This window comes from Populus nigra, chromosome 3 (assembly GCF_951802175.1).
Source record: "Populus nigra chromosome 3, ddPopNigr1.1, whole genome shotgun sequence".
Classification (NCBI taxonomy): Eukaryota; Viridiplantae; Streptophyta; class Magnoliopsida; order Malpighiales; family Salicaceae; genus Populus; species Populus nigra.
The window spans coordinates 6,553,422-6,580,156 of record NC_084854.1 but is presented as its reverse complement, the minus strand read 5'-3'; the positions used below and the strand labels follow the sequence as shown (position 1 = coordinate 6,580,156).

The 26,735-nt window shown below is 35.1% G+C and overlaps 3 protein-coding genes across 5 annotated transcripts; 1 reads left to right on the top strand and 2 right to left on the bottom strand.

The window, feature by feature from the left end:
- Window positions 1-452: 452 nt before the first annotated feature.
- LOC133688910 (fasciclin-like arabinogalactan protein 15) lies at window positions 453-3,365 on the top strand. Its single transcript, XM_062108556.1, has 2 exons — window positions 453-2,014; window positions 3,058-3,365. Exons 1-2 carry the CDS (start codon window positions 688-690, stop codon window positions 3,129-3,131), a joined length of 1,401 nt encoding a protein of 466 aa, XP_061964540.1. The 5' UTR covers window positions 453-687; the 3' UTR covers window positions 3,132-3,365.
- Window positions 3,366-4,728: 1,363 nt separating this feature from the next.
- LOC133689623 (protein WVD2-like 4) lies at window positions 4,729-9,606 on the bottom strand. 3 transcript variants are annotated; one of them, XM_062109555.1, is made up of 9 exons: window positions 9,325-9,606; window positions 8,127-8,390; window positions 7,644-8,033; window positions 7,494-7,552; window positions 7,230-7,310; window positions 7,055-7,136; window positions 6,894-6,965; window positions 6,648-6,755; window positions 4,729-5,375 (listed from the first exon to the last, which is right to left on the bottom strand). In XM_062109555.1, the coding sequence occupies exons 2-9, from the start codon at window positions 8,361-8,363 to the stop codon at window positions 4,893-4,895; spliced, it is 1,512 nt and encodes a 503-aa protein (XP_061965539.1). In that variant the 5' UTR covers window positions 8,364-8,390; window positions 9,325-9,606; the 3' UTR covers window positions 4,729-4,892. The 3 variants fall into 3 exon arrangements, with proteins under 3 accessions (XP_061965539.1, XP_061965540.1, XP_061965541.1); XM_062109556.1 differs by having other exon boundaries at window positions 9,431-9,599; XM_062109557.1 differs by having other exon boundaries at window positions 9,487-9,592.
- Window positions 9,607-18,239: 8,633 nt separating this feature from the next.
- LOC133689181 (calcium-dependent protein kinase 26-like) lies at window positions 18,240-22,706 on the bottom strand. The gene is made up of 7 exons (XM_062108963.1): window positions 21,193-22,706; window positions 20,615-20,758; window positions 20,365-20,517; window positions 19,721-19,836; window positions 19,416-19,583; window positions 19,106-19,330; window positions 18,240-18,995 (listed from the first exon to the last, which is right to left on the bottom strand). The coding sequence occupies exons 1-7, from the start codon at window positions 22,100-22,102 to the stop codon at window positions 18,870-18,872; spliced, it is 1,842 nt and encodes a 613-aa protein (XP_061964947.1). The 5' UTR covers window positions 22,103-22,706; the 3' UTR covers window positions 18,240-18,869.
- Between the last annotated feature and the right edge of the window lie 4,029 nt (window positions 22,707-26,735).

Below are 26,735 nucleotides of genomic sequence, written 5' to 3'. Positions count from 1 at the left end.
TATTTAGATTAAGTTTCCAAAAACGTCTACTTGTTTGTTTGTTTGTTTTTCCTTTCCCACAAGAAGAATGCCCTCCTCCATTCATCTCCAAGCAACTCAAAAGTAGACAAGAAATGGTGAATTGTCAAAATCTGAATACAAAACTGGCCTGATTGTGATTGCCTTTCACCTTGTGTTTCGTATGTTTTGAAATTGCTTGCTTTTAAATCTGAATTTTCTGATATTAAAAATAAAAAAATTAATATTTTTTATTTTTAATATAATGCAAGATTATAAATTAAAAAATAATTTAAATCTAAAATAAATTTAAATTAAAAGTACAGTTATACCCCCCACTGCCAAGCACCGCCAAGTAAAGCAGTCGCCTTCCGTGTGAACCCCACATCCAGCCTGTGCCTGTCCTCAAGAAAAAAAGTCTTTACCCCACTTTTATAAGTGTCCATTACTTCCCAAGTGAAGTCTTCTTCCGCAAAGGTCTCACCTTTCTCTTCTCTAAAGCAAAACCCCACCCAACCCTCTCGCCTCCGCCTCCACCTCCACCTCCACCTCCACCTCCACCTCCCTAAAAAGGTCACCCGAACCATTTAACCAAAAGTACACTGCACACCACCCATTTAACCAAAAGCCAAAGAGACCCAAAAAATTTCTCATCGATCTCTTCTAAGTTCCAATCTGTCTTTGAGCACCATGGATTCTCACATCTGTGGTGTCTCTAAGAAAACCCTTTTTCTCTTTACTCTTCTCTGTCTTTCCGTTTCCTCCATTTCTGCATTACCCCATCAGAATAAAACTGGCAATAGTACGGGTACTGGTCAAATGATAAACTCCAACTCGGTGCTTGTGGCGCTTCTTGACTCGCATTACACCGAGTTAGCTGAGCTCGTTGAAAAGGCTCTCCTTCTACAAACCCTTGAAGAAGCTGTTGGCAAACACAACATCACCATCTTTGCGCCAAGAAATGAAGCTTTAGAGCGTCAACTTGATCCCGAATTCAAACGGTTTTTACTTGAACCCGGTAATCTCAAATCTCTCCAAACCCTTGTATTGTTCCACATTATCCCCCAACGGGTCGGATCCAATGACTGGCCAGGTCACAAATCAAACCCCAGCAGGCACACCACTCTCTGCAACGATCATCTGCACTTGATCACCAAGAATTCAGGCAAAAAGGTTGTCGGATCCGCCGAGTTGACCCGACCCGACGACGTGACCCGACCGGACGGTGTTATTCATGGCATTGAGCGGCTCCTAGTCCCACAGTCAGTCCAGGAAGACTTCAATAGGAGAAGAAATTTGAGATCCATATCAGCTGTATTGCCTGAAGGAGCCCCGGAAGTTGACCCAAGAACCCACAGATTGAAAAAACCGGAACCACCAGTTCGGGCCGGTTCACCACCGGTTTTGCCCATTTATGATGCCATGGCTCCTGGCCCATCATTGGCTCCCGCCCCAGCTCCAGGACCCGGTGGACCTCACCACCACTTCGACGGAGAAAGCCAAGTTAAAGACTTTATACAGACACTACTACTCTACGGTGGCTACAATGAAATGGCTGATATTTTAGTGAACTTAACTTCATTAGCCACTGAAATGGGCAGGTTGGTATCTGAAGGCTATGTGCTTACAGTTTTGGCACCAAATGATGAAGCCATGGCTAAGCTAACAACAGACCAGCTGAGTGAACCAGGGGCACCAGAGCAGATTATTTACTACCATATAATACCTGAGTACCAAACTGAAGAGAGTATGTATAATGCTGTTAGGAGGTTTGGGAAAATAGGGTATGATACATTGAGGTTGCCACATAAAGTCGCGGCGCAAGAAGCTGATGGGTCGGTTAAGTTCGGGTCAGGTGATGGGTCGGCCTATTTGTTTGACCCGGATATCTATACAGATGGGAGGATTTCAGTTCAAGGGATTGATGGGGTTTTGTTTCCTGAAGTTGAGAAAGAGAGTACTTCTGTTAAGAAATCCGTCAGCTCTGTTAAGGTTGCCACTACCAAGCCAAGAAGAGGTATGCTTTTGTTATTTTCGGTTAGTTTGTTCGTTTGATTGTTTGTTATGGATTGATAAGATTATTTTTTTCTTGTTAAGTCAACTCTAGTTACTGTTTAGTGCTAATTCAGATCATAGGTCCATACAAGTACAGTTTCCTTTGTTGGATTAGGAACCCAGTTTTGGGGTTAGGTTGTTTTGGTTACGGAGGGGGGGTTTGTTTGATGAGTGAAGAGTTAGGTGAAATTGTGCTAGGGATGATGGGATTGAACTCTTGCCAAAAGTTCTGGTATGTGTGGTTATGATTGGTGTCGGTGATGGGGCAGATGGAATCATGGAATAGGCAGTTGTCGATTGTGGTCTTTATAGCCTTTGATTACTCTTTTCCATAGGGGATAGCTTAGCTGTTAAGCAGAGATGAGTCCAGATTGCTTTGAAAGGAATTGGATGATTTCGTGCATTCTGGTAAAGCTATAGTGCCTAAAATTGTCGATGTCAAGTTCACTCTCTTTCCCAACATTTCTGGTTGGTGAGGAGAGGGAATCATGCTCTCAATCGCATTAAGTTGTGATGATGATTGACTGCTGTCGAGCTGTTAGAGGATTTCCATTCCATTGGTTTCCAGCCTGGATAGCAGAAGCTTAATGAAACAGTGCAGGTTTCGTATGAAGATGGGTTTTACAGTTTTGATGTTCTTGAGTCTCTGATTAAAAGAAGTTGAGATGGAGGAAAAGCAGGGTTCTATGGCCCCTGCCACCGACGAATCCATGTGAAAATTGAAAAGCAAAAGGAAATGCAGTTTTTTTCCTAGCTGTGAGCCACATTATTATGCCCCACCCCACCACAGCTAAGATGCCAACAACAGCTTGTCTATAATTAAGTTCCACGCCATAATATTCCTGCATTTCTTTTATTAGCTGACCTGAATTGGAGGGCGTAGTTGAGACGGCGTTTAATTGAGATCTTAACAGCTCAATTTATGATTAGTCTTTGCATGCCTGTGATGTTGATACATTAACACGAGTTGACTTGACAGTTTTTATTGTGGATTCTGTCTTGCAGGGAAATTATTGGAAGTAGCCTGTATAATGCTTGGAACTCTTGGACAGGACTCGCGTTTCACTACATGTCAGTGAATATACACAGTAAAAATCGCAAAAAAAGAAGAGAGGGAAGATGGCTGGAACCAAGAAAACAATAGAGAAATGGTAATTAATTGCAGGAAGATGTCTGGAATACAAACACAATTGGAAGGGAAGGATTTGCCTGCAGGACTTTCCTCTGAATCCCAGCCATCAGAGAGAGGTTGTTGTTGTTTTTGTCATAAATACTGTAATTACACATCATTTTTTTAATTATTTTTTAATGTATGAACAGACTCGGAAAACTACTACTATATATATATATATATATATATATATATATATATATATATATATATATATATATATAATGGGCTGTCTTCTTTATGATCCACCGCTTGTGAATTGAACTTGAAACTTTTTTCTATTTTTCTCCGTGAATTATTAGTCAGGCCAATAGACTAATTGACTGCACCTCTCTTGTATAATTTATCGGAAGAAAAATATCGTTTTAAAGCTACGCTTAACACGAGGGATTCCTTTTGGCCTTGCTTGTCAAATCTGGTATAACTCAGTGAGTTAATCCAAGAAATCATTGACTTAGAAATCATTTATCTTTTTCTGGGCATGAAAGCTATGCTTTTGACTTGATTAGTTAATTTAAAGTAATTACTGAACCTACCGATTGACATAAGAAAAAGCCAAAAACCAAAACAGGGCGTGGGAGATATGTGATGCAGACTCGGGTACATGACACCAAAGCATATTGCTGGATCCAGCATGCAAGTAGATAGCATAATAATTTCATTTCCCGAGGCATTCCTTTTCTTTTTGAGATGGAGGAATCTTACAGGTTTAGTATATTTTCCAACGTGGTCGAATTTTAAAATGTTTTCTTTATAATATATTAAAATAATTTTTTTTATTTTTTAAAATTTATTTTTAATATCAGTGTATTAAAATAATTTTAAATATATTTATAATTTTTTTTAAAAAAAATTTCCAGATTAAACATTGCTTGAATACTAGATGTAAACGTGAAGAGAAAATCCACTCGTAATGTAATCAATACACGAATGGTAGCATTTTGGACATAAAAACAACTCTTTTTTCATAATGATCTGAGCTTGGAAGCAATCAATCACTGCCATCCACTCCAAGCTGGTCCTGGCTACCCCATGCCTTTAATTGCCGGAGAATTTGGCCTTCAGTAGGGATTTTCCTTCTTTCAGCATCAACTAAAACCTGTCGCGCTCTGTGAGGGTAGGAAGTTAAAGATGGTTGAAATGAGCTCTCCAGTTTGGCATGATAGCAGAGTCACCTTGCCACCATGTCCAAATCACAGAAGTAAAGTTCGGTGAGATTTCAATAAAGGTAGAATCTTTACTCAACAACAATCACATTTTGCTTAGCAAACAAGAGAAGCTTTACCTTTTCACGAGCCTCTTTTTGTCATTGTTATGTGCTTTCAGTTTTCAACATCGAACTTCACCTTCTACAACTTGCAGCTTCATAATTGCTTCACCTTTCTTACTTCCTTGGAAAATGTTTATCGTTACTGGTTGTATTAAAAGGCCGGCAATTTAAGCCTCGCATTAGAGGACTAATTAAGAAGTTCTTTTTTTTTTTTTTGCCAAACACTTCAATAAAATTTAACAAAAGAATACAAGCTTATATCATGCACAATTTGGTAGATTAATGTTGATTTCACAAGTACCCCAAAAAATGCCATATACCTTAACATACAACCAGGCTATTCACAACATGATGGGACTTGACCAAAACCTACAGACACAAGATGAAATAATCAAGTTCTCACCCTCCAACTGTGACATGAGGGAGCATAATCTCAGGACTGGACGAGGACAAAACCGGTCCATTGCTCTGAGGAGTGTTGTTTTCGGGCATGGTCTCAATTCCATTCTCACATACAGGAACTTTCATGGAGTTATTCTCGTTTACTTCCACTTTTTCGACATTAGCTTTCTGGGTTTGACTCTCTGCTCCTGGTAGCTTCGCTTTGGACTTGACAGTCTTTCCTTCCATTCCATTGGCTGTTATTTGGCGAGACTGAAGCTTAGGCTGGGACTTCCTAATTGGTGTTTTTGAAACACCATTATCCACGTTACCATTTCTCTGAACTCGTTTGGTTGGGTTGCTTGATTCTTGGTTCAAAAGTGGGCTGTGAGAAGCTCGTGGGCTCAAAGAAGATCCAACATCTTCCAAAGAATTGTTCATTGAAGTGGTAGAGCTCTTGCGCCTTCCAAGCTTCGGTGATTTTGCACGAGTAGTCGGTATCTATAAGAATCAGCACACAAAACTTTATCTCAATGTTGCGTAGACAGGAAAAAAAAAAAAAAAAAAAGAGCAAGCAAGGAACATGAAATGAAGGGGGTGGAAAAAATGAGCATTAAAATGCATTGAGCTACATGAGCTTAGAATTGAACTAGCAAGTATATTTGTTTGTGCACACATATTCACAGTATACGGGCTGAGCCACAAACTGTTGGGACTCATGTTGGCCTGAATCCATAAACTTCTCCAACAGCATCAGAATAAGTGTTTCTACTTCCAAGTATCAAACTGAGTGAGAAATGAGGACTTGAGGTTAGCACTGGACCTGATGTTCACATTCAATATAGCAGAAGCAGAAATAACCAAACCGTTATGATAGTTCCTGTTAGGGTTCATGAGATGTAGAACAAAACAATGTGAACTTTCCTCTTTGGAAAAACAGAAAACAAGGCTCCTGAGTAATAACAGATGACCATGACCATATGCCATCTTCAACCTTCAGTCCTTCAGAAACTACTAGGTCTGTTTTGAAGTAATGACAGAAACAAATGGGTCTTTACAAGCCTCGGTAAGACTTGGGCATGTAACCGTCAATTAAGATCTAAGTTTGGACCTATATCATAATTTTTTAATGAGTATATTCCTCCTACTTGATAACATTTGGATTAAGGAGTTATCATAATATTGCCTGAGTTATTCAAAAAAAGAAAAAGGATTAAGGAGTTAAGCAAAAAGGTTGTGTCCCATTTTTTTTAAAAAAACCAGCATCCACGCAGAGATGGCCTCACTAGCTATTGTCAACACCTTACCATGCAAAATAGACTCGTGAAAGCAGGATCCTAAGCTAACACATCACTAACTGTCCTAATAAACAGCACTTGCAATTTGCAAAGGCCAAACAAAAGCTTAAAAAAAATGCAAAAATCATTTGTTGTATAAATGCATTGTCATTAAATATGCCCAATTATACTTAAGGACTTCCAAGATTCATAGAAATTGTAGGCCATATTTAGAAAACTTAATTCAACAGATCCAGACAAACACAGACAGAACACGTGGATTAGAAACCAGAGTGTACGCATTGGTTAGTCCACATAATGCGCATGATATTAGTAAAAACATAATGAGCATTTAAAAAATAGTGATAATTTTTAGGCATTTAAAGAGTTCAATTGGTGTGCTTTCAATCTTATAGTTGATGAAATGCTGAAATACAAAAGGCAGGAAAAAAAAAACACAACGTTATCAATGGATAACTGACAGTTCAAGCATTACCTTCTTTAGTTCCACTTTTGGAGGAGGCTCTTTATAAAAACATGGCATAGGTGCAGCTTTAAATGTCAAACTCTTCCTCAGTTTTTTGATCTCTGCTTCCTGGCTCTCCTGTAATCCACCATAAAGTAAAATATGAAATGAAGATTCATTATCCTTTAGACTCGGGAGAGAAAAGTCAAATTGTTAAAAAAAATATGATAAAGGTCAAGAGGAAAAATGTTTCAGTTGAAAGAAAAATCCCAATACCTTTGATTTTGCCTGCAAGTTAGTTTGTTCTATTTCTTTAGCATGGATCTTCTCTTCAAGCTTTGAAAAGAACTGGTGAACAAAGGCCACAATACAATCATGTAATGGATTAAAATAAAAATATAAAGAATCTAGCAGAGAAACTAAAGTCCAGCAACAACCTCCTTCCGTTTCTCAGCACGTTCTTCCAATCTGAAGGAGAATCCAGAGCCGCTACTTCTCCGCCCACTAAGAGTGGCACTTCTGATATTAATAGAGTATAATGGCACATTAGCAAAATAGATACTAGTATACATAAATAATTACAAAACAAATTGTGTTCTATAGGAGCAGTACGAAGTTGTGGAATGGGTGTCATCTTCTTCTTTGCTTGACAATGTGGTTGTCTCAGGTTTTGAGTTTTGATCAGCAGCAGACCTGCAAATAGATAAATATTTTATTAGGAACTTTTATCCACGTAGCAAATATATAAACAGGTTTACTCCTTTTCAAGGGCAGAAGGTGGAGGTGGGACATGGGAAGCTTCCATGAATACATTTGATGGCTTCAACCGATAAAAAGGGAAACAAAATTTTATGTAATGCATGGATGTTGACGTACTCAGAAACCTGGGGTGGAGGGCACTTTGCAGCTTCAGTCAAAGAACTTGATTTCACAGACTGTTATGAACAACAAAGAGTTACAAAAACAAAAGACCTAAAATTACAACATAAATGTTAATGGTCAAAATATAACAGCCGAAAATCTTACCGCAGCCTGTTGACTGCTAGACTTGCTTGTGGAGGAAGTCTGCTTAGTTAAAGTCTTACTACCATTAATATTTGATTCCTTTGAATTCGCTCCAGTGGGTGCAAGCCTGTTGGCTCGGTTGAAACGGGGACTTGAAGTGACTGATCCATTGGAAAAAGGAACCTGCACCTTTGTTCCTTCATCCCGGGAAAGCTTGACAGCAGTTTTGAGTGGGTGTCCCTCGATGCTCTTCCTCATATTATTAGTCCGCACACCTTTTGCTGGAAATGAAATACTCTGAGAAAGTATTGGTCTCTGAATATGAGAAAATGGACCTGAGCCTTTCACATTAGGCTTATCCTTGGCCAATTTGCTGTTCTTTGAACCAGTGCCTTTCCTCAGAGCAGGTTCCTAAACACAGGTGAAGACATACCAACACGGTAAGAAGGAAAATGTGTCTTTCATTTAGCACTATGAATCTGATATTCACAAATTGCACAGCACCTTTAAGGCATTTGATGGTTTTCTTTCAGAAACACTTGCTGCACCTTCACTTGCAATGCCAGAGGAATTAAGACCTTCAGTTTTGGCAACATGCTTAGATGTTTCATTGGCTTTTAGAGGTCTTTCACCATTGGTAGCATTTTTTTCTTCCTTTTCTGGTGCCAAAACAGGTGCTTCAGCATGAATTTCCTCAGCAATGGTTTCCTCATTCGTTTTAACTGCATTGTCACCCTCCATTCCTTCACTGAATCTTATTGCAAGGAACTGCAAAATTACAATAGATATGAAGACTCGAACTTCATGCTACTCTATGATATGCATTTTGACCAAGCAAAATGATCTTACTGGGCTAACAGCCAGATAGATTGTTGAAAATGAAAACCTTATTCTTCGTAACAAAAATGAACAGAAATTGAACGAATACAAAAACTGAAATCACAATACAATTGAATAAGCTACACCAATAAAATGAAAGGCCAGAAATAAAACCAAATAATTCAGATCCCATATAATTGATCACTAAAACAAAGAAAAAGGACTTAAACTTCAAGATTTAGTACAGATTAACATAAATAAATGAAATGAAAGCCTACCAAATCAAAATACAACAAATAAAGGGTTTAGCCAGGCTGGTTTCAGGAAATTGAAATATGCTCTTCGATGTTGAAACTCAAAATTACCAAAGCTAGAAGTTCACATTTAAAGAAAACGTTGCCTCCTTTTAAATGTAAAATTCAGACAAACCAAATTCTATCTTCCCCACACTTTCTCTGCAATTAAACAAAGGACAAATCAAATCTGAAACTGCAAAACTTCACGCAACAACTACATATCATTTAAAGGAAAACCCCGCATCATTTATGGAAACTAGGAACACGATGGAGGTTTAACTACAGTATTTTCTAAAGAATGCAAGCTTCAAGACCTTCGTTTTTCCTCCATGTCACAGCAACTACACAACACTGCAAACTCTCACAAACTTTCAAACAGAAAAGATTGAAAACGAGAGATCAATCCAAGAAAAAATAAATCCAATGTGACTAGACGCTAAAACACCAATCAAGATTTAAACCAAAAAACAAAACAAAAAACAAAACCTTACCCAAAAAAAAATAAAGAAAAGTTGTCCAGATTCCAAAGGCAACATTACAAGAACATAAATACCACGCAAAAGCAAAATTAGAAAACAAAAGCAGACCTTTAGACACTAGCAGAGGAGTGAAGTTCGAACTTTTGAGGGAGACCAGAGAGCAAATGAGATAAAAGACTGAAATGTATGTGAGAATGATAAAGAAGTGACAAACTCTGAGTGTAAAGCTACAAAGATAGACGTGTAAGAGCCGGTTGTCGTGACACGTACACACACTGCCACTCTATCTGGTTCTGGTTCTGGTTCTGTTCGAGAAATACGAGAGAGAGAGAGAGAGAGAGAGAGAGAGGGGGGGGGTGGGTTGGCTGTGAAGAGTTAAAGTAGGATGTGAATTCCAATGAAGTGGATAGAAATAGATAGATTTATGAGACACTGTTTTGGAATGTCTAATTACTAACATGCCACTTCCTTCCTTGCCAGTTCATTTTATTTTTAAAAAAATTATCTGTTACCTTGTAACTCCCATGATTCTGAATCCTCATGGTGGGAGGGAATTCTTTGCCCTTTTTTTTTTTAAAAAAAAAAAACATTTCTAGTTTATATTCGAATAAAAAAAATGTGTAGGGTGGTTCAAAAATATTTTTTATTTTCGAATAAAAAAAATAAGATTTTTAACGTGCACAATCATAAACTTTTCTAATTTATTTTTCAATACTAGCCAATAAAGCAGGTGACTTGGGTTTAAAAATATAATAACAATATTAAGCAGAATACTTCTACTACTACTATTATTATTATAATAATAATAGAAAACATAAAAGGCTTGGAAAAATACTATAGCCCCCACACTAGTAGCCCTATAGACTATCATAATGATTTATTTATTTTAGTCATCAAAATTTTATTCTCATTGATTGCATGCTTACGTGGCTACAATTGCTTCTATATCGTCAGAGAACGGAAAAATTTAAAAGGCAGGAGATCAAAATGAAAAATTTAGAGAAAATAGATAGTTGTTTTGAAATTCAACTAAAAAGCTGACTTTGGTCATCTTAGTTTGCAATATACCCATTTTTCATCCCTTTGGTTTTTCAAAAATTACTTTTGGTTCAAAACTTCATTTTTCTCATTTTTCGATTCCTAGTTTAAGGTGAGAGAGAGTTACCAGATTCTAGTAGTAAAGAGAGAAAATTGTTGATTGACAACGATTTCGACCATCAAAATGGTTGATCTTGATGTCAATAAGTTTTATTTGATAAAAATAATTCCCTTAAAATGTTCTTTCACCTTCAAATTACCTGAAAAGTAAATCTGACCTCAAGAATATTTTGGGTTTCAGGTTGATTTTTTGTTTTAGGACTATTTTTTGGGTTATTAAAAGACATAAACGAGTTTATTTAGATCTATAGAGTGTTTTTTAGGTATTTTTGGGTCAAAATAGTTAAATGAATTTTTAGGTGTAAAACTAGCATAGATAAAAGCGAAGGATAATGAGATTTGTTACATATCAAAACCTTTAAAGACCAAGAACATCATAACTATAAGAAGACACTCAAAATATTTAATTTTTATTCACCCAAGTTTCCATTTGCAAAAAATCTATTACAACCCTTTATATATAGAAACACTAGAAAACTCTAATAATACTAAATAGAAACAAATAAATTAGAAAAGCTATTCCATTTAAATAGAAACACAAACTAGACCAGCATTATAATACATAATAAGACACAAAATAAAATTAACTAAGAAATTTATTTTTCTAAAATAGTTTTTGCATCACTCTTCACGGGTTGAAAGGAACTCGTCTTCGAGTTCAAACATTAGTTAGCAATCGTCTTTCATGAACATCTTTTGTGTTTGGATCACCCCATCATTGGTCTTTAAATTTTTTTGTGAACCACCTCATTATGGGTACTTAATACAATATCTTTGTGCATGTCGTCCTATCATTGATCCCTAGCCCAACATCTTTATACAAATCACCCTATTATAGGTCCCATCACCAAGATTTTCAATAACAACATGACATTTATTTTATAAGAGGGACCTCATCATCATTTCCTACATAAGTATGTATTGTCCTGTAATCTCTTCTAGTCATAGTTATTCAACAACACATAACAACTAACCACTAGAAATCCTTGAGCTCTAATACACGTTCTCAACGACCCCCTACCAAAACCACTAAGAATCGTTAGGCTCTGATACTAAGTGACGTAGATGAGAGACTAACCAAAATATTCAATTTTTATGCATCTATGTCTCTACTTGCCAAAAGACTATTGAAACTTTTTATATAGAAAAAACAAGAAACCCCTAATAATATTGAATAAAAAAAACTATGAAAAATATTCCCTTGAAATAGAAAAAAAAACATTGATATAAAGAATAGAAAAACATATATTTTCCTAGAAAAGCTCTTACGTTAGTTAATGATATAAACGAGAGCAAATGATCAAGGGGTTTGTTACATGTCAAAACCCTTAAAGACCAAAAAACACCATAAGTATAAGGAGCCAACCAAAATATTTAATTTTTATTCATCTATGTCTTCACATGCCAAAAGAACACTACAATCTTTTATATATAAAAAAACATGAAAACCCTAAAAATATTGAATAGTGAAAAATAAACTAGAAAAAATATTCCCTTAAAATAGGAAAAAAATAGAAAAACATCAATATAAAGAATAGAAAAATATCTATTTTCTAAAAAAGCTCTTGCGTTAGTTATTAACGTAGACAAGAGCGAATGAAAAAAGAGGTTTGTTACATGTCACAACTCTCAAATAAAAAAAAAACACCACAAGTATGAGGAGCCAACCAAAATATTTAATTTTTATTCATCTATATCTCTACATGCTAAAAGAATACTGCAATCTTTTATATAAAAATAAAACAAGAAAACCCTAATAATACTGAATAGAAAAAAAATAAACTAGAAAAAAATCCCCTTAAAATAAAACAAAAACCTATAAAAGCATCAATTTAAAGAATCGAAAAATATCTATTTTCCTAAAAAATCTCATGCATTAGTCTTCTTGGTTTGAAAGGAACTCATCCTCGAGTTCAGTTTTCAGCTAAAAAATAATCTTCAATTAAGAATATCTTTTTGTGTATGATCCACCTTCACCACCAAGATTTTGAATGACAACAACTGACATAAACAAAAACAATACTAGTTCATGAAAGTATTTTTCTCGAGGGAAACCTCTTCACCCTCTCCTACACAGGCACGTCCTGTTCTGCAATCTTTTTCCAGCCATCGTTATTTTGCAGCACATAGCAAAACAAAACAGCCTCCAAAGATCATTTGATTCTCTTCCAGCCATGGTTGTTCTGCAGCACCCAACAAAGCAAAATAATCACTAGGGATCGTTGAGCTCTCTTCCAGCCATGATTATTTAGTAGCACGTGGAAAACAAAATAACATGGGATTGCAACATACAATAAGTAATAACCTGTGATTATTGAGTTATGATATCAATTGACATAAATAAGAGCGAAGGATAACGGAGTTTGTTACCTACCAAAACCCTCAAAGATCAAGAACACCATAATTATAAGGAAACACTCAAAATATATAATTTTTATTTATACTACTTGTTAAAATGTTATTACAACACTTTACATAGAGAAAACAACTAGAAAACCCTCATAATACTGAATAGAAAAAATAAACTAGAAGAAAATATTCTATTTAAATAGAAAAAAAACAAAAAAAAATTATAATACATAATTTGAAAATAAAAATATGAAAAAAATAAAATTAAGTAAGGAAAATATTTATTTTTCTAAAAAAGCTCTTACGTGAAAAAAACACATATGCCCTGGATTTTCAGCGACCTCTAATCGCCAAAACCTAAGTAGAGCATGTAACATGTCATGAGTTTGACTGGTTAACTTTGATAGGTTAGGAATCAAACTTTATAATTTATTTTGATTTGCTTTTAATAAAGTTATTGAAGTTTCAAATAAACATTCTGACATTGAGTTGACGGGTCACTAGTTTGTCTGTTAACTTTGATTGGTTATAATCGGGCTTCACAATTTATTTCGATTTGCTTTCTATAGAATCATCAAAATCTCAAACAAACATCTTGATTTTTAGCTGGTGCTCGATTTTACAATCAACTATTTTTTTTACCATGATCTAGGTTATAGGTCAACGAGTTAAGCTGTAAAATCTAGGTTAGTTCAATGAGTCATTATCTTAATATTTATTCTTTTAAAAATTATGTCAAAAAAACATGTTAAAAAACCTATAGATTCATTTTATATATATATAAAAAAACAAATAATTATTCTACCCGCAGCAAAACCTAATATCTAGTTTTGCTTCGATTTCGCAATGAGAGACAATTAGGCTACAGTCCACTTGGGTTCTCCCTGACGTTGGATATTTGGAGTTGTCCGAAGTCTATTAATGACAGCATTCCAAGTAGTTAAAAGAAAATACAATTACTGTACCTTTTCTCTTTATTCTGTTTAATGTATTTCCGTTGTCATTTTGCTTTGATGGTCTTTACTCAAGTCTAAAAACCTTACTAGTAGATTCTCATCTTCTACACTATTTTGTCTCCCCATAACAAAAATTACAATCGCTAGAAATATTTCTCATTGTAGTTTGCAATATGGATTAGAATAATATAATTTTAATTAAGATGACTTAGGAGTAATTTTGTATTTTAATAAATATAAAATATATAAAAATATTAATTGGCGAGTGCATTGCATGTGTCAAGGTATATACCACTCTATTGTTTTCAAGTAGCGGGTACGACGATCAAAGATGACCGTCGTTGATTTGGTTGGAATCATCTTAGTGACCCCTTTCTTTCTAGGTGGCGCGTGTTGCTTCCTAGCCTCCGCTCTGGTATTGACGACCTTTTCTTCTTTCTCCTTTTTTTTACCCTTTTTTTTCTCGATTTCCATGCCTAATTTCTAAATTTTAAAAACAACCCTTCAATTTATTTTTTCTTTGTATTTGGTTCATGTTCTTTTAATTACTATATGTTTTATTTGAAATAATTTATAAAATTAGATTTTTTTTATTTTACCCTCTATTTTCTTTCTGTCAGATTTGGTCTTTATTTTTTTTATGGCTATTTATTTTATTTTAGATAGTTTTAAAACTTTTACTATTTCATCTTTCTTTAGTTTTTTTTTTCCCATCAGATATGATTCTTATTTCTTTGATTCTTATTTTTTTTATACTTTAGCAATTTTCAACCGTCTCGATGATCTCTTTTTGGTTGTGGGTGGTGTTCATGACATAATGACGATAAATTTAAGATAGATTTTTCTTTTTCGCTTCTCTTGAGTATGATATTAACAACTCATTTTTTATAGTTAATTATTATCTTTTTTTTTTAATTTATATGCTATCATTACTTTTTTTTTATTATATTATTAAATTAACCGAGTTTATTTGATACAATCAAGTCAATAACCCAACATGAGTCTTAAATTTTTTGTTTTTTTTAAAGACAATCGTTACCTAAATATTTTTTTTTAATTATAAAAAATTGATTCAGGCACAGCAAGAGACATTAATGTAGTATTTATCAATCATGGGTGGGGGGTCGTTGGTTCTATTGTAATCAATCAACCCTTTCTCCTCCAATATCTGAATGGGTCACACACACTCATGTGTCTCGTTTATGATCAATCAACCAAGAAATTAATCTAGCTTGCCTGAAACAACCCCAGCATCACTGCCAACCACCATATAATGCCAAATACTTTCCTTAATTTTATTAATCGTCACTTGTTGTCTTTTTCCCAATTAAATAAAACAAGTAAAGCTTCTTTTCAAATTGAATTAGCTGGGTGCCACTCCAAAAATATTTATTTATTTATTTATTTATTTATGGGTTCAAACAACCAACCACCCCCCAATGCTCATCAAGACATTAGCAGCACGTGTCTGAAACCAATCAAGGGAGATTTTACTCTGACGTTTCCATTTTATTTATTTATTTTTGAAAATAAAAAATCGCAAGAATCAGGGCAAATACTCAATAGCCGAGGAGAATTAAATACTTATTCTCCCAGCAATTAATCAGCGGCGAAGAGAGGAAAAGCCGGGGGGCGTTATGGTAATATAGAATAATTAGCGAGGAAGGGCATTAGAGTAAGTACAGGGCAAGACAATATTATATAATTATTGAAGACGACAGAAGAAGCTGTTACACAACGTGGGATGTGAGAGAGCTCTCATTGGATGTTGGTCCCACTTCTTACTGGGTCACAAGTGGGTGTGTCACCCTAGATGACGTGGCTTGACCGGGCAGCATGATTGGTGTCACGTTGGAGCCCAACGAACATAAAAGTGGACCCCACTTACACCACGTACACCAACCGCCAGCGAGCTGTCACAACGTGCGTTGGAGATTAGAGTTTCCCTCTTGAGGATGAGATAGATGATCGGAGGCGTTGGATTTAAGAGTTCAATCATTTACCACGTTTTGGGCCCCATTGATTTTCCTGGGGATTTGTAGATTACAGGATTTTCTGGGTGGCACGTTGCATTCCTGAGCAAGGCTGGCCTGCCTTCCGCTCTGGAGATTAACCTTTTAAAACAATTAAAAAACAATTATTGTTTTTTCCCCGGCTGTCCACACCCTGCCGGCCAGACCCTCGCCTCTCCTATTAGTGTCTCCTCTCTCTTTTGGCATTTCCCTGTAGAACACGAGTTCACTTCTTAATAAATGTTATGAATTAAATGTATTTACTTGATGAAAATTATTTTTTATTTTTTATTTTTTGTTGTCAAATAAATTCTAATAACTAGCCATACAAAGTACCATGTATATACCCATGGGCGGACCTCCATCAAGCTTTGGGGGGGAGCTTGGCAATGGCACCCCCAAGCTTGCTGTTGTTCCCTGCCTATGCACAATAAAAACAAGTGGATGTTTTATTTACTCCCTTGAGACATTCTCTAGCTCTAGGCATGGAAACTAGCTACTTGCATTCTAGGCGGTCCAAGTTCATGGAGATGCGTGGGATTTCCTAACGCACGCATGGCCATCATCCACTGTTTACCAAATTTATAGCACTATATATATATATATATATATATATATATATATATATATATATATATATATATATTCTGTCTTCAAACTTTTCTAAAAATTTAATATAAAATATATTTTTAAGATTTATTTTTATATAACACATTAAAATAATTTTAAATAAAAAACATTAATTTTTTTTAAAAAAGCATAACCATGCAAGGCTGTAATGTATAGAATATCAAATGGGCCATCCATTTATGATTGCTCCTTTTTTTTTTAATTAAAAAAACCTTGAGGGGATAAAAGTAAACGTGATATCATCCAACCGAAATAAATTTAGTTTATAAAATTGTTTGAAAATAAATTAAATGTTTAATTTCATGGATTTGATACGCTGTAACAGAGCATAGTTTTTTATGATATTCTTTTTATTTTCCTGGAAACGTGAACCAAATAATTCATTTGACAGAGTCAAACTTGAAGACTTTCTTTTTCCCAGCTGGCAAATTGATGTTCTTAGGTAGCACCCCCCAATTGGTTCATTCAAGTTTTAAATTAATTTAACCTTCTCCCCCTGAAAGCATTAAGCATTATTCCTTGCACCTGCTGGCGCCACTTGATTTCCTCACCCGAAAAAAAGAAAAAGAAAGACCGTTGATTTCGCTTCTTAAAGTTAACAATGCCTCCTCCTGAATTCTTCGTCTTATTGCGGCAATAATTATTTTTTAAAATAATATATGTTTTTTATATTTTAAAATTTATATTCTTGATAAAACTTGAATGTTGGGGTTGGGCCATTGATGGCTAAGACATTCCTCGGCAGCACATAGGTTGAGCTGCCTCTTTCAAGATTAAAGATTAGAGATGCCTTGCGCTTTATTTCCATGCTCCTTTCAGGTATGCATGATTGTCTTGGTTTATTTTCTCCATACGTTTATGCCATACATTCATAGTCCCCATAGCTTGATATTGAAACCTACCCCTCAACTTCGTGGAGGAAAATTAAAAAAAAAAAAAACATTATTATGCAAATAGTTTCTTTCTAATCAATCCATTATCCTTTTTTTGTTATCGACCCAGATTCACACCTTGCAGTGGGGGATCAGTATTGATGTCAAGTTTTGGTAGAACGTAATGGAGTATTATTGAAGATTGAAATGGACAATCTCTGCAGTAGCTTTTGTTTTTACGTGTTCTTGAGAGGTGAATTTGTCTCCAAAAAACATTACATTCATGTTTTTTTTATAATTTTAATATGTTAATGCAAAATATAAGAAAATATAAATTATTTTAATGTATTTTTAAAAACAAATATTATATATTACAGCCGGGTTTCAGAACTGCTCGTGACGCATGTCATGGAGCTCAAGATAGAGCCTAAAGGACACATGCTCAAGAGGATGAAGTGCGCTCGACATCCTAGTACCTAAATGAGTTCATATTCATTTATGCCTAGACATATCATGTGGCCCAATACTCTTTTAGAGTATAAATTATTGATTCGGGCTTCTAGTAGCCTTAATCACCCAACAAATTTATCACACCCACCATTAATTTGAGCTTCGGGGTGTCCAAGAAACTCATCGAGACAATGCCCCGAATAGAGAACACGCCGAGATCTCATGCAAGTCTAGTTTTAGATCAAACGGATATACCTCAAAGCCATCTGCTACCCGTAAGTGCATTACCTTTTTTTTTTTTTAGTTTAATGTAAGTATCCGAGTTAGTTTATGATTACCTCGATTAATTTTACGGGCTCTGGAGTTAACGATCATGGACCCTGAAGTTAACGATTATATAAACCTCTAATAACCATCATATGAGTAACCACATGACTCGAACCTAAGACTACAGAGGAAGCAAACCTCTTGGTCCTAAACTCATATCACTGAGCCATCACCTAAATAATTAAGTGCATTACCCTTTAATTAGATTTGTTATACATATCACCAATCACAAGAACAAATTATACATGCATTAAATAAAAACACATATCTTAATCACGTTGTCCTCTAAAAATTATTTATATCATCGTTACATAGCTCACAAAACCTAACCTAGAATGAGGGCAACTTGCCAGTCGAGGTCTTTATTCTCAAGTAGTTGAAAATTAGAGGCGACATATATTTAGGCTACATACTCACATGAGCGAGCTCAAGGCTATATGAAGTTATAAACATCCTTAAATCTCGAGGGAAGTCTTTTTCTAAGCAACCATCTCCTTCACAATTTTTTTCATAAGAAAACACTACCTTATTTAAGCTATGTAACACGGACAACACAGCCTTCTAAAGCCCACTTTCTCCGCCATCAATGTTAACTTAAACACCGCAGGAGCTCCTAAACCCGACAAAGGGCTTGTTTTGCAAGTGTTCTCACATCAACATTCTCTACTTTTCATCATGTCCCCAGCTTTGAAAATAAATTAATATTTGTAAGGTTTTCTATGATCTCATTGCCTTGCAAGAAGGATATACACGTACACTACATAAATCTGGTCGAACACATTTGAGTTAATCGGGAATCTCCTTTCACATATCATACAGGACATGTGGTCTATTTTGCAATACAAATGTATCGAGTTAAAAAACATTATTTGTTTCCAGAAGACAAGCTCATCATCAGGTTAATAGACTGATAGTGCCTCCCTAAATCCAATGCTAAAATTCTTACCCTGTAAACCGTTCTTAACCAACTCGGTGTTGCCTCTCTGCATCATGGCCACAAATTCATTGTAATCTATGCGACCATCCTGTAAACACGAAGCAAAAGTATAATCAATGAAGGTTTCCATATATTTTTTCAGATTGAAAATAGTTTCTTTAATTGATGGAAACATCTTAATAATAAAGAAGTGCTCACATTATCTTGATCAACTTCTCGAATCATTTCTTCTAAGTGAACGTCATCCATGCCGAATTCATTACAGGCTTGTTGGAGTTCATCTATGGTGATATAACCACTATCATCCTTGTCAAAATATGAGAAGGCTGCAAATAGATGATCTTCCTTTTCAACTTTGTGTAAATGTAATGTGGCAGCTATGAACTCCTTGTAATCTATTGTGCCACTGTTATCAACATCTGCCTGCAATTTTGAAACAAACATTGTGGTCAAGATCAAGAGCAGCAGCTAGCATAATGACAGTACTGAAGTAGTTGGATGATCTTACTGCTCGCAGTAGGGAGTAAATTTCAGCCTCGGTGAGATTTGCACCAAATCTTCTCAGTCCTACTTTGAGTTCTTCGAAAGTAATTTGACCACTATTGTCTGTGTCTATCATCTTAAATATCTCTTTTAAGCCAGCAATTTCTTCTTCAGATAGGTTCTCGGCAATGATCTGCGGGCAATAGATTTAAGAACTTGCACTCTTCATTTACAATAATAGTAGACAATTCGTGAGTGGAAACAACTTCAATGGTTTGAGGACAAAAAAATGTGGAATTAAATATGCGAGGATACAATTGTTAGACTTACTCTAAGAGCCATTTTCTTAATCTTGTTCATTGCAGAAAACTGCTTCAAGCGACTTAATACTGCAGGATCTAGAGGCTTGTCTGGAGCCACCCCATCATCACGAACCCAAGGGTGACCTGCAGGGAACCAAAATTTACGTTCAGCACTGGTACTGGCACATACATCAGAGCTTCAATTCTGCAACAAATGAATGCAGAAGAAAATCTTTCTGCTGAGATGATAATAGACAATAAATTGATTATTTATATCAAGTTTAAACATCTGATCACATGAATCAAAAGCCATCCTATCTAGAGGTGCCACATGAGGCCAGAAACTGAAAACTGGCGATGAACCAGGTGAGAGTTTAACTCAAGCAGGTCATTCTATCTAAATAAAGCGTACTTGTTCAAGATCATCGATATATTCCGATCAGAAAACTAATTACAAGCAACTTGGCATCCTAGCCCACAACTTTCAGCTATAGAGACTCATCGTTTCTATGATAATATGAAATAACATTCATTGTGTTCCTCGTACCATCTAACGACAAGGGTCTTGACCAACTATGAGTCCTATGAGTTCAGCAATCTCATATATATTTCAGTGATAAAAAGCTGGATTGAGGAAAATAAGACTAATTGAGAAAATGTATCACAACTTACAAAGAACTTCATGGGCAGTAAGTCGCTTCTTAGGGTCTCTGACAAGCATTCTCCTGATCAAATCTTTTGCACTTGCAGAGACCTTAGGCCAGGGATTTGATGTGAAATCCAGATGACCATGCAAGACCTCCTCAAATATGTCATGTTCCTTTTCTATGTCATAATCAAAGAAAGAACAAGAACAGGAAATCAAATTGCTGAGAACATTAGGAATGAACCTTAGAAGTAACGGACATCAGAAAATTCTCACCAGCCCAAAATGGAGGTACCCCACATAAGAGGATATAAACCATCACTCCAGCACTCCAAACATCTGCTTCTGGACCATAGCGCTTGCGCAGAACTTCAGGTGCAACATAATATGGGCTTCCAACCACATCATTTAAAATCTCCCCTGCAATTTAGGACTCTCAATATTCGACTATATATAGCATATCATTCATGAGTGGAAAAGAAGAGATGAGATCCTCTTAAATAATGCTGCATATCATTACCGACAAAAAATCTATGTACATGAGAAACATAGGGATCATGTGTTAAAGGATTAGTTAGACGCTACTTCCCTAATACGCAAAGATCTGGAGTCCTTTATATTTATTCTAATTGGAAGCAGGGGATATTCAGTTGTGCATTTCCTTGTATTATGGACTTCATTTATTGTTCATAGACCATGGGAAAAATATTAATGCTCAATTTTTTCTCTGGATTTAGAATGACATTCTTGTGAGAACTAATGGAGATTAATGCACTAACTACAAAGCATTACTGGAAGGTGAGCAAGTGATATGATTTCAAAAGAAGGAAAGCTACTGAAAGTCGGAAACATACCAGGCTTGAAGAATACTGATAATCCAAAATCTATTGCCTTGAGAGGTGAATCCTCACGCTCATTGACAAAGAGAAAGTTCTCAGGCTTGAGATCCCGATGCATGACCCCTAAGGAATGGCAGGCTTCTATAACACCAACTATAGTCCTAGTGAGTTGAGCTGCCTTTCTTTCTGTGTAATGTCCTCGCTTAATAATCCTATCAAAGAGCTCACCACCAGCACACAATTCCATCACAACATGAACTGCCACAGCATCCTCGTACGCCCCGTTGATAGAGATAACATTAGGCTGCCCTGCCAGGTGATGCATTATCTGAATTTCCCTCCTTACATCCTCCACATCATCTGCTGTCAATAAATTCCTTTTCGCAATCGACTTGCAAGCATACTCTTTTCCAGTTGCTTTTTCCACACAAAGAAAAGTTGTCCCAAATTGACCACGGCCAAGCTTCCTCCCCAAGTTGTAGTACTCCTTCAAATGACCGGTTCTTGTCTTCAACACTGAATCTACCTGCAGCCCTGCACTTGGTGTCCTCTTAACAAAAGGCTTATTTGGTCTCGTGGGCTCTGCTGGTTTTTTCACTTCCTTGTCACTTGCTGGCTTTGCCGGTGTACTCTCTTCAACCTCCATGATAATCTCCGATGGTACAGTTGCATTTTCCATTGGTTTTGGAGGCGATGGTACTTGATTAATTATCTCTTCCTTAGCTATCTTCATTTGCTCCGGAGGCTTGTTTTGAGCATGGAAAGGAGGTTCTTGCACTCTATTCAAGGACAACTCATCAACATTTTCTTTCTTATTATAAGTGATCAAGCAATCCTTCGATCGAGCCCACCAAACAGAAGAAGAGATTGTTTGAAAGATACCATCCCTGGAAACCCTTGATCCAATACAATTATTATTCCCCATATTCAGTTCTCTATCATATAATAAGACCCCACTTCTTTGTTCTCTAAAAGGCCGAGTGATTTGAAGGGAACACAATCAAATTAAAACCTTCACCGATCAGAAGAGTTTGACACTACGCTTTGATTCCACAACTCCCTCTTTCTAATGTATGCAAACACAGAATTCTGTAACTGGCAATCATTAATTGTGTGCTCCACAACTGACATTGGCGTTCACACACGAGTCAACCCAAAAAAATATATCAGAGCCTCCCTCACAATTCACAAATGCCCTGAATCCTGCAATCTGGATAACATTATCCATATAGAGGACAGATTCTAGGATTCCAGTCCAGTGATTGAATACTATTGCGTAAAAAAATAATAAAATAATTAGGGTCATGAAAGCAAACCATTAAAAAAAAAACGAGAGAGACCGGAGAAGGAGAAATTGAAGAACAAGACAGAGTCTATGTGCGCGTGTTGAAAGATTGTTTTTACCGGGTCTTCTCGAGCTTTGAGAAAGATGTTTGAGCTGACAGAGATTAAATAGTATGCAGTACGTACGTTGTCTAGAGTCTTTTCCTTCCATTGTGTCACAGAAAAGGGAAGGGAGGTGGAAGGAAAGACCGTTTATTCCGTTGGAAACTTTCAAAATTTGCGTCCTGAGTATAAAATATCGCGTTTAATGCGTTAGTGTAGTATAGAGTAGTATAGCATGAATTTTGAGATGGTGGGTCCATTCTGGAATTGATGGTTGAGATTGATATGTTTCTCGATTCTCCTTTTATTTTATTTATTTTTGGAAATTGGTCTTGGGGTTTTCCACTTCTTGGAAAACCTGGTGAAAGTGCTTCTTGTTTTTGTAGAAGGGCCCTGTGCAGCTGGACAGTCTGGATTTGAGTGAGCCTGGGATTGTCGCAGGCCGGCAGCCGGCATGCGCCGGTAGTATTCTGCTGATCCCACATATTTTATTTATTTGATAAAAAAAGCGACCACTTTAACCAAGTAAATCTAATATTGACAAAAATTATCTTTACTTGGTCCAAAACCTGTCATGATAGACGACTTGATTATGGTTGAGAAAATAAGATGAAAGGACAAACAATGCATCCCATCATGGAAAGACTTATCGGTCAGTCTTTCCATCATTAATAACCAGAAGAAGAGGTGATCTAAAAGATGCTTCATGTAACGATTTTTTTAAATTTTTGAATTTTTTTTATTAAAAATATTTTTTTATATATTTTATATTAATATCAAAAATAAGTTTTTACAAATAAAAAAATATTATTTTGATATATTTTTAACCACAGCTGCTATTATAATTCTAAATACACTCTTTTATATATATATATATATATATATATATAAAAGAAAAAGAAAAAGAAGGAGGAGGATGATCAATCCAATGACTTTACAGCACCCACATTAGTTTTTCCCATGCGGAGGCTTTGACCTTTTGACCTATTTTTGGAGGTAATCTTAGGAGGATGCACATAAATAACGAAAAACATTTTAATTAATTAATAATGAATAGAAACATAAAGTAAATGATTAAAAATTTAAATTAAATTACGAATACTGTCATTGAATCTGTTCAATAAAATAAAATAAAAAATCATTACATATAACATTACTCACGTAGAAATGGTCTTGGACTCAATATGTGCTCCAAATATTTATTACCCACATTATCATCAATGAAGCTATTAGATTTTTGCTTTGTTTCCTTTGAGCCTCGAATTTAAGCATTGATTTGTTATTGTAATTATTGTTAATTTTAAAGTATTTTCTTTTGTTAAAATAATATATTTTTAATTATTTTAATTATTTTTTATATCAATATATCAAAATAATTTAAAAAATAAAATTAAAATTAAAATTAAAATTAAAATTAATTTTTATTAAAAAATACAGCCATAAAGACATACAAGAAAGCTCTGACTAAAACCATCTAGATGGTGGCTCAGTGGTAAAAGCTTAAGATCAAGAGGTTTGTTTCCTCTGTGGTCTCAGGTTCGAGCCTTATGATTGCTCATATGATGGCTACTGAAGACTTACATGATCGTTAACTTCAGGACCTGTGGGATTAGTTGAGATGCGCGCAAGCTGGCCCGGACACCCATATTAAACTTTAAAAAAAAAAAAAGCTTTGACTAAACGTTATTTCTTCAGTCCAACCACCACTAAATTGATTTAAACAAAGATGTGCAAAAGACGCCGGTCAAAATCTATGATCAAATTTTAGTCCTAACTTGATGTGATATTCCTCCATTGCTCAGCAATAAATCGATGCTTAGGAATTAGCATCTCCTAAACAGTCATTGATCAGCAAATATTCTATGAAGAAACACATGCAAACAAAGCAAATCTGCAAATTAATTGATTAGTACTGGCTCAGGGAAGCAGGATTATGCTGTCTCATGGAAAAATGGATAAAACCTGATGGCAGATATACATTCCGTTTGTTTTTATATCTTATAAGTATTTTTTTAATAATTTTTATACTTTAAATTATTATTTTTTGTTTTTAGATATTTTAATATATTATTATTAAAAAATATTATTTTAATATATTTTTAAATAAAATTTTTTTAAAAAAATAACCATTACCAAAATACTGATGAAATTCGTAAATCAATGTACATAAAATCAAGGGAAAAGGAGATTGGGTACTTTCATAAATCCCATGTGTGCACAAAAACATAACAACCATATTCCCAACGCGAAGCATGAAGACCACATATGAATTAACACAATGTTTAGAATTAAATTATAAATATATTTGAATTTAATTTATAATCTATTATAATTCCATGTTTAGAATAAAAAATAAATCATATAATTAAATTCAATTATATTTTAAAAAAACATGTGGAAATTCAAATGAATTCAATCTGTAATCTTGAGTATTTTGCTCTTAGTTCAAAAATTATTTGTCACTAAAATTATTTCTTTTTGTTACAAATATCCTTATATTTATTTAAAATAAAAAAAATAAAATAGAACATAAGTATTTTAAAGAAGATATAAATAGACATATCTCACATTAATTTTTTTTATTAAATATTTATTAAAAAATATTCAAAAAATATATATTTGTTAAAAAACTTTTCATCAAAACCTTTTTATTGGAATGTTGTGTGAGATAAAAAAGATAAAAATAATAAAGATATAAATATATTTAGTTGAAAAGACAAAGATAAAGATATAAAAATAAATTTATCTCTATGATATTTTTTAAGTGAATTTATATATTTTCAAAATATAAAATACATGAGGGACATGTCTTCAAGATAATATATTTTATTTTTTATTCATAAAATATCCTCGTAAAAAATCCTTAATTCCAAAATTATCTAGCTAAAACAAGTAATAATAAAAATAATTATTATTATAGTTTTAAAATTCAACTCGGGAGGTCGACTCAAGATAAGTTTCGGATTACAGGTCGGGTTGACCATTAAACAAGGTCAAAGTAAGGATAAAAGTAATAATTATCATAGTTTTAAAACCTGATTTGAGAGTCAGCCCGGGACAAGACCTGAGTCACAGATAAAAAGAGTCAATATTATTTTTATAACTCGATTCAGGAATCAACTCGAAACAAGGCTCGAGTCAAAGCATTTATTCCAAAATTTATCCCCTTCCTTGCTACTCTTGTATATTAGTTATTCACAGCCTCAGTGACTGCTCCATATGCATCATCACCCACGTTTTATACCATAAAGCATCCCTGAACCTAAAGCCACCGCTTAACCTGAATCCTTGGAAGGATAGCTGCCCAGATGTATGAGCATTTCGTATAATCCATGTGTCTTGGAGGAGACACGCTGAGCAGTTTCTAATGCCAGAAAAACTGGGACACAACACAAGCAGATCCACATTTTCATATAGGAACTATTATTCTATCGTCCTCCACAAAACTAGCTAAAACTATTTTTCACGTCTGATAGGAGTTCATATACTCGGAAATGAGTGAGTTCAAGGCAAGGCCTTTCCTCCCATTGCATAACCAAAATTGAGCATCAATGCTCTACCGTTAAGCTAATCCTTCTTCACCACCAATTTCCCAGAATTTATTCCTTAAACACCACCGTTGTTTATTCTATGGGAAAAGAAGCTATTGGTTGGAGAGTGAAGCCTTTTATTCGAAGCTAATGACATCCAAGACTTTCGGTATCTATAATCAAAACTCTTTTAAAATAAGAGGGGGGAAAAATTCCTCTCCATCAACTATAACAGCATAAATGAGGAAATGGCCATTCCATCTTCACAATCAATCATTAAAAAGTTCAATCAATCATCACCATTTCTTTTTCTCAGGAACCAAACAGAAACCAAAATATAATTAACAAAAATCTAAAATAACTTACTTTCCGAGGCAGTCACGAAGGACCTCTTCGGTCTTCTTGCACTGCGACCTGATCACAACCGTCCTCGTGGAACAAACCTCACCAGAAGAAGAAGAAGAATAATTAGGGTTATTTTCAAAGTAATCGTCCGAGTCGGAGTCGGAGTCGTCTTTCGACACCCACCCCATTGTCTGTCCCCTGTTGTTACTGCTTGCTATGCCTTCTTCGTTCGTGTACAGTACAGTTTAGATTTGTATTTGTATACAAAGAGTTTGGGCGGGGCGTTAGGTTTCGTGT